This window comes from Schistocerca nitens, chromosome 1, assembly GCF_023898315.1.
Source record: "Schistocerca nitens isolate TAMUIC-IGC-003100 chromosome 1, iqSchNite1.1, whole genome shotgun sequence".
In the NCBI taxonomy this organism is placed as follows: Eukaryota; Metazoa; Arthropoda; class Insecta; order Orthoptera; family Acrididae; genus Schistocerca; species Schistocerca nitens.
In genome coordinates this window covers 908418494-908427193 of record NC_064614.1, presented here as the reverse complement: position 1 = coordinate 908427193, position 8700 = coordinate 908418494, and the positions used below count along the sequence as shown (strand labels likewise).

At 42.2% G+C, this 8700-nt stretch overlaps 1 protein-coding gene across 1 annotated transcript in view; it reads left to right on the top strand.

The window, feature by feature from the left end:
• The first annotated feature begins 340 nt into the window (after positions 1-340).
• The window catches only part of LOC126212073 (uncharacterized), a 34315-nt gene continuing 25955 nt past the window's right edge, over positions 341-8700 (top strand). The window contains exon 1 of the mRNA XM_049940007.1: positions 341-634. Coding sequence (XP_049795964.1) covers positions 341-634 — 294 coding nt within the window. The remainder of the gene's footprint in view (positions 635-8700) is intronic.

The window sequence follows — 8700 nt, the reverse complement described above, 5'->3', positions numbered from 1 at the left end:
ACACTGTCGCTAAAGACCTCGTTGTCGTTCGAAAATTAAAGTTTCGCGAAAAGAAAAAGTTCCTGCGATGCTCGCGTAGGCTGAGGTGGGCGTATATCACTCGGGGCTTAACTTGCACTGAAGCTGCTCCGTGGCGCTATATTATGTCCTGGAGACACGCTAACGTGTGGATCACAAAATATGAACAAAGTTGCCACATCGTAGACGCGCCGTTAGGCAACTCCTCCCGGAAGCTTTGAGTTTTCAGTGTTGCCAACTTGAGAACTCTGTGCGTTCCCTGTCGGGCGGTGCAAGAGAGTTACAAGATGGATTAGCAGGAGTTGTCCGGCCTGTGCGAGGGATGACGGAACAGCGGCCAGGTTGGGGTCACTCATTGTTCGCAGGGCCCGGCATTAGGGAGGCAGCCACCGCCGGCACGCCGAAATTAGGGCCTAATCCCGGCGAAACTTTGTCACAGCTGAGGCGCTGCGCACCGGAAGAACGGCCACTGCTTCCGGGCGGCCCAGGCTGCCCACCGCAAGTGGCCGCTGCTCACTTCCGCCGAGCCGGGAGCTCGCCGCCCGCCGCCGCTGCTGGCTCAAGAAGTTGCGCAGCAGCCTGCGCGGGCGCAGAAGCTGCAGATGACCTCACTTCCGTATAATCACTCTTTTGTTACATCGCGACTCGCTGTTATGAACTTCGATACAACGAGAGTTTTGTAGCCAAAATGGTGCTACACAGTAATAGGAGTTACCGAGCCTGTATCAGGATTGGCCATTTCTATTCTGAAATGGAATTATAATTCCATACCAAACGATTTTTGATTACAGAACGATCATATATCTTCGAAAAGCGCAAGACTAAGTGCTCCTGAGACGACATAAAAATACAAAGGTCGTTCGCGACTTTACTACTGACGCCTTACTGACGCAAACTCTGTAAGCGACACCTGTTTATACACGCTCATAAAACTGAAAGTTATAAACTGGCCAAATGCTGGACTATTCTACTATCGCAACTAACATAAAAGATAGCAAAATTAAAGGACACAGAAATACAATAAGCATAAAAGTACATTCGGTCAACTAAGATCGATATAGCTAGAAAACGGCAAATATTCATCTTACAAAAAGGAATTATACGAATGAGCGGATATCGGTAAATGTGATGTTTATGTACAGACAAACAAATGATTACAATTTCAGAAATACTGGATGATTTGGATGATTATTAAAGTGAAAGAGCTTCATAAATTCAGAAGGTCAGTAACACGTTGGCCCATCTCTGCATGCGTGGCCCTCATGCAATTACTTAATCCGCTTGGCACTGACTGACAGAGTTCTTGGATGTCCTCCTGAGGGAAATCGCACCGAGTTCTGTCCAACTGGTGGGTCTAAACTGTGAGCTGGCTGCAGGGCCCTACCCATAATGTTGGAATCTTTCTGAGTTGGGAGAGATCCAGCGACCTTTCTGGCCGTGGCGGACTTTTACAAGCACGAACACAGGCAGTAGAAACACTCGCGGTACGATGGAGGGCGTTATCTCACATAAATATTAACCCAGGATGCTTGCTTGCCACGATGGGCAACAAAACGGGGCTTGAAGCTCTTTCCCTTGAATAAATCTCGCATTTTTTTCTGAAAATGTAATCATTTGCTTGTCTATACATGTACATCACATCTACAGATCTTCGTCCCATTTGGTTAATTGCTTCTTGGTACATCGATTTTCTTTTGCATTAGAATGTACACTACTGGCCACTAAAATTGCTACACCAAGAAGAAAGGCAGATGATAAACGGGATTCATTGGATAAATATATTATACTAGAACTGACATGTGATTACATTTTCAACCAATAGGGAGCTTAGATCCTGAGAAATCAGTACCCAGAACAACCACCTCCGGCCGTAATAACGACCTTGATACGCATGGGCATTGAGTAAAACAGAGCTTGGATGGCGTGTACAGGTACAGCTGCTCAAGCAGCTTCAACACGATACCACAGTTCATCAAGAGTAGTGACTGGCGAATTGTGACGAGCCAGTTGCTAGGCCGCAATTGACAAGAAGTTTTCAATTGGTGAGAGATCTGGAGAATGTGCTGGCCAGGGCAGCAGTCGAACATTTTATGTATCCAGAAAGGCCCATACAGGACCTGCAACATAGGGCCGTGCATTAGCCTGCTGAAATGTGGGGTTTCGCAGGGATCGAATGAAGGGTAGAGCCACGGGTCGTAACACATCTGAAATGAAACGTCCACTGTTTAAAGTGCCGTCACTGCGAACAAGAGGTGACCGAGACGTGTAACGAAAGGCACCCCATACCATCACGCCGGGTGATACGCCAGTATGGCGATGACGAATACACTCTTCCAATGTGCGTTCACCGTGATGTCGTCAATCGCGGATGCGACCATCATGATGCTGTAAACAGAACCTGGATTCATCTGAAAAAATGACGTTTTGCCATTGTGTACCCGGGTTCGTCGTTGAGTACACCATCGCAGGCGCTCCTGACTGTGATGCAGTGTCAAGGGTAACCGCAGCCATGGTCTCCGAGCTGATAGTGCATGCTGCTGCAGACGTCGAACTGTTCGTGCAGAAGGTTGTTGTCTTGCAAACGTCCCAATCTGTTGACTCAGGAATTGAGACGTTGCTGCACGATCCGTTACAGCCATGCGCATAAGATGCTTGTCATCTCGACAGCTAGTGATATGAGGCTGTTGGGATCCAGCACGTCGTTCCATATTACTCTCCTGAACCCACCGATTCCATATTCTGCTAACTGTCATTGGATTTCGACCAACGCGAGCAGCAATGTCGCAATACGATAATCCGCAATCGCGATTGGCTACAATCCGATGTTTATCAAAGTCGGAAACATGATGGTACGCATTTCTTCACCTTGTACAAGGCATCACAACAACGTTTCACCAGGCAACGCCGGTCAACTGGTGCTTCTGTATGAGAAATCGGTTGGAAACTTTCCTCATGTCAGCACGTTTTAGGTGTCGCCATCGGCGTCAACCTTGTGTGAATGCTCTGAAAAGCTAATCATTTGCATATCTCAGCATGTTCTTCTAGTCGGTTAAATTTCGCGTCTGTAGCACATCTTCGTGGTGTAGCACTTTTAATGGCCAGTAGTGTAGATATAATACCCGGTGAGCAAGTCAACTACTAGCGTGCAAGACAGCTATCTTGTGCAACAACGATTTTTCTGTAGCAGGCGCTCACTTCCTGTTGCATTCGTGGTGGGTATCAGACTTGTTTTTATGAATGTAACATAAGTAAAGTTTAAGATTCGAACATTCTGTAACACGAAAATTCCGAATAACAATAAGTGTTGAAGTATAAAGATTTCGGAAAAGTAAAACTTTTACTGTCAAGAGTAGTACGAGAAATTTTAAATGAGCTACATCAGCATACAAACAACCAAGTCTTAGTACTTCGAGAATTTCGCCTTCACATAGTTTGTGTTTATAATAAATCACGAATACTTCTCTGACACGGGCGCCCAGATTGGGAGAAGCATGGAGGATATCTAGAATAGTAGGCTTTTATACTTATTGAAAAGTTCTCGTACATTTCTATCAGTGACTCTGTCATTTCGAGAACGTGATGATTCACGGCCAAGACTTGGGGACAAAAATTTATTTGTTGTGCAACCTTCATGTTCAAGATCAGTGTCTGGTACGTTTTCACTACTGGCGATGTCATTCACATTACTACTTGACAATAGTAACGGCAAATGGTTTTTTTTTAAATTATTTTTCGCTCCTGATTTCACATCGGCTTGTATGCTGTTGTGAAAATTTTATAATTGTTGAAATGGTAGTCACTGCGTAATAAAGAAATTTTTGTCAACAGCTCTTGGCGGTGGATGACAATATTTTCAAATATTTACGTGCTGTGAGGCACCAACTTCTTGGAACGTACTGACATTCTGTGATTACACAAAATCACATTGCCTAGCTCTATAAGAAGAGTGTTTTTTATGTTCCCGTCTCTTCACTTTGAGCAGTATTTGCCCTTGAGATTTTGTTGCCACTTAAGAAGATATTTAAATCGTTTTGATTTACTCTATTTCAATTTTTTTTTCAGTAGTAATGTCACATAATCTGGTTGTGAAGAAAAACACTTCTAATGAAAAACTTTTCGAATACCCCAAGCATTCTCAAAAGAAGGATGTAATTTCAGATGTTTGAATCACAATCGTGGAATTAATATTTATGTCAATACTACAGAAATATGTACTAATAAAATATGGTTACCATTTCAATACCATTGAGTTGTTTGAGGTATGACCAGTTTTGTGCAATTCCTGTCACTATACGTTGACAAAACAGTCGAATCAGTAACATAAAAAATTGTTATTTTAAAATCTTGACCCTCCTCTTGGATTAATTTCTGCGGACGCCCATGTTCCTTGAATAAAAAATTTGCAAGTGAACTATAAACATTATTCGTCTCATAAACAGAGTCTCCTTTTCTTGCTGCAAGCTATTTTATTTGCTCAACATGTGTATCGCCTTTTATTATTATTATTCACTATGGACACAATAGGACCACGCCCGGTACAATCCTTCATTGTCGGTTTTGATGATTGGCCTTCTTTTGTGAGCAGATTTGTTTCTCCCTTCCAGAATGAAGTCTCTTTCTTTCATCAGACCACGATGTTCCAGTCGGTTTTCTAATTTCCCTGTGACCAACTTTCCTATCAAATATCTTGTGGCTGAATGTTTTTCTATCTTTAACGTTTTCCTAACACCGGCTACTTGAAGGTCCTCCTTAACTTCAGCGATCCATGTATTTGGCTCAGTTTTGCCCATACTTCTGTTTTCGTAAATTTCTACTATTTGTCTTGTCGACCTAGTAGGTACCATTCTTTTAATGTGTCCATAAAATTTAACTCTTCGTTTTCTCATGTCACCATGTATGTCTGCGTAGTCTTCTATTTCATTATTACTTCTCGGCCTACAAGTAACTCCATCAGTAATTTTGGGGCCTAACATTTTCCTAGCAATGTTTCTTTCTTTCCCTTGAATTTATTCAATATCCCTCTTTCTCTTTAAAATTAAAGTTTCTGTTGCATAAAGACATACACGTTTGATTACAGAGCTGTAATGCCTAAGTTCACTGAATTTAGAAAATGATTTTTAATTATAAATATTTTGTGTTAATCTGAATGCGGTTCCCATTTTTTGACAGCGATCTTCGTTTGCTGCTTTTTCCAGACCGGTTTCTTGTAAGATTTCCTCTAAGTATTTAAACTAAGAAATCCTTTTAATTTTTACATATATCGTGTTCAAAAACTTTGGTCCATGTTCGTTGCATGTCACAAACTCCGTTTTCTCGAAAGATATATGTAGTCTTACTTTTTCGGCAACTTCTTAAAGAATTTAAATTTGTTTTTGAATTGTGGTGACATCTCTAGTTAAAATTGCCAGATCATCTGCAAAGGTGAGGCAGTCTACTCTAATATTACTTCTAGCTAACTTGATTGACTGAGCTATATTTTGACTCGACTTTTTCTCTCGCCATTCTGCAATTATATTTTCCAAAACACAATTAAACAGTAATGGAGAGTGTCCATATCCCTCTGTAAAAGCCGTCTTTATGTCAAATGGTTCAGAAATTTCTTCTTTCAATTTAACTTTGTAGCTAGTGTCAGTTAACGATTTCTTAATCAGTGTTAGAGTTTTATTATCTAGCACATGTTACTTTAAAATCTGGAACAGAGATTTACGATCAACTCAGTCGTAGGCCTTTTCATAATCCACAAATGTACATACAATATTGTTACCGGAAATTCTTTGGTGCCTAGGGATTAGTTTTAAATTAAGAATTCGTTCTGGACAGGATCTGTTTTGTCCAAAGCTTGCTTGGCGTTAGTCAATTTTAGGTTCTAATTGTTCTTGGGCTCTATCAAGCAAACATTGCGAGAGAATTTAGTATGGAGGAGAGGGATTCTTCAGCATTTATTGACATCGATTCTGTATGCAATGGATAATTAGGACAGTTTTTCAGACCTCAGGTATTTTCTCAGTTTGCCAGACATATCCTATTAGTTGAGTGATCTCTTTTATAGTGTTATAGCCAGCTGATTCACGAAGTGCCGCAATTATACCGTCTCCTCCGTATGCTTCAGTGTTGTTAAGTCTCTTAATTTGCTTACTTATTTCGATTTCGTCCTGTTCTTTAGAGTTAACGTTGGTGTTATCAGTTTGCTGTGGTTGGACTTTATACGCTGGTTCTGGACAGTTCAATAATTTTTCAAAATAATTAGCAAGTAACTTTACAATTTTCCTGGTTCTTAAGAGCCAAACTGCCATTTTCATTTCTGAAGCTTTCTAACGTTTCCCCAGCTTCATTAACTTCTTCAGTTTTTTTACTGTTATCCTCCATTGACTGACGTATAGGCGTTAATTAAAGTGCATGCTTTATTTCTGCATTTAAGATAAATTGTCATTAGTCTCTTATTAATGGGATTTACCTCCGTTAACGAGTTTAAAATATTTTTGGAGACTGCAGGAGAAACTCCCAGATGTGATTTATTATTAAGTATTCTTTTATCAGTTTTACTTTTAAAAAGAAGATACCTGGCGAAATACAAGGTGATATTGTCCAAAATTCGTGTTTCTTGAATTACCTAAATTTGAATCTTTTGTTCTTTTAATGTATCTCCCAATTTATGAAGTTTACCTGGCTACAAAAGTGTTTGTTAAGTGTTGTAAAATGTATTTGTTTTGGTTTTAAGTTGGTTAGAGGACTCCGACTTCCTCTGTTGAAGCACATTGCATTTTAACATGGCCGCCTCAGAATCCGAAAGACCAGCTGCGCCATGCCGGTGGATTCAACACCAGCGGTAAAATTGTAATTATCAAAATGCTCCATGATGATTGTACATGGAATCAGGTGGGGTTGAGTAGACTCACTGAGTGAACTCAGAGTGTTAAGACTGGAGGGTTAGTTCCAGAATATGAATTTCAGCCGCACCACTGATGAACAAACACTGACCACTTAGCCGCTTGCTACAAGGCAGACGCTGAGTGGATTTGGTTTTATTTTGCCTTGGTCCGGGACTGCTTGTTCTGTATTCGCAGCTGACCACCATATCTGATGAACCGTTCACTATCCGCCACCTGTGACCCGTCCAATACCCTAGGCAAGACCTTGTTAGACTTTTAGTTACAAAGTCTTGAAACCTGGAGTTTCGCTTTTCACTTTAAGGGCTCTTCAGTGGAATCTAGAATGATACAGTTTTGTTTAGATATTTGATGTTTGTGTGACATAAAATAGTTCACTTCTTGATTTCATGTAATACATAAATAAATTAGAGTTATTCGAGGTTTTCGCTGGCATTTGCGTTTCATCTCATGTGGTCACATTGCTGAGGTCCAATTATAACATCACTTATGAAACATAATCGCATTTCACACCACCTAATTTTTTCTTCACAGTTTCATGTTGCGCTAATTGCTGTGGAGCACTGTATATACACGCACAAAGAAGCGTTTTTCATCACATCGGTTCAGAGAGTTCCGGAATCTGTGTAGAGAATTGGAATAGATATCAACATAAACATCATTTCCCCCCTTTTTGTTGCTCATGAAAACCACACATTGAATGTTGTACCACCATACAGCGAGAACTTCAGAGGTGGTGGTCCAGATTGGTGTACACACCCGATACCTCTAATACCCAGTAGCACGTCCTCTTGCATTGAAGCATGCCTGGATTCGTCGTGGCATACTATCCAAAAGTTCATCAAGGCACTGTTGATCCAGATTGTCCCGATCCTCAACGGCGGTTCGACATAAATCCCTAAGAGTGGTTGGTGCGTCACGTTGCCCATAAACAGCCCTTTTCAATTCATCCCAGGCATGTTCGATAGGGATTATGTATGGAGAACATACTGGCCACTCTATCGGAGCGACGCCGTTATCCTGCAGGAAGTCATTCACAAGATGTGCACTACGGGGGCACTAATTATCGTCCATGTGGACGAATGCCTCGCCAATATGCTGCCGGTACGGCTGCACTACCGGTCGGAGGATGGCGTTCACGTATCGTACAGCCGTTTCAGTGCATGCCATGAGCACAACGGCGTACGTCGGCCCAACATAATGCCACCCCAAAAAATCAGGGTACCTCCACCTTGCTGCACTCACTGGACAATGTGTCTAAATCGTTCAGTCTGACCGAGTTGACTCCAAACACGTCTCCGACGATTGTCTGGATGGAGGCATACGCCTCACTCATCGGTGAAGAGAACGTGCTGAAAATCCTGAGAGGTCCGTTCGGCTTGTTGTTGGGCCCATCTGTACCGCGCTGCATGGTGTGGTGATTGCAAAGATGGACCTCGCCATGGATGTCTGGAGTGGAGATGGGCATCATGCAGCTTGTTGCGCACAGTTTGAATCGTAACACGACGTCCTGTGGCTGCACGAAAAGCTTTATTTAACATGGTGGCGTTGCTGTCAAATGGTTCAAATGGCTCTGAGCACTATGGGACTTAACATTTGTGGTCATCAGTCCCCTAGAACTTAGAACTACTTAAACCTAAGGACATCACACACATACATGCCCGAGGCAGGATTCGAAACTGCGACCGTAGCGGTCACACGGTTCCAGACTGAAGCGCCTAGAACCGCAAGGCCACACCGGCCGGCCGTTGCTGTCCGGTTTCCCCCGAGCCACAATCCGTAGGTAGCGTTCATC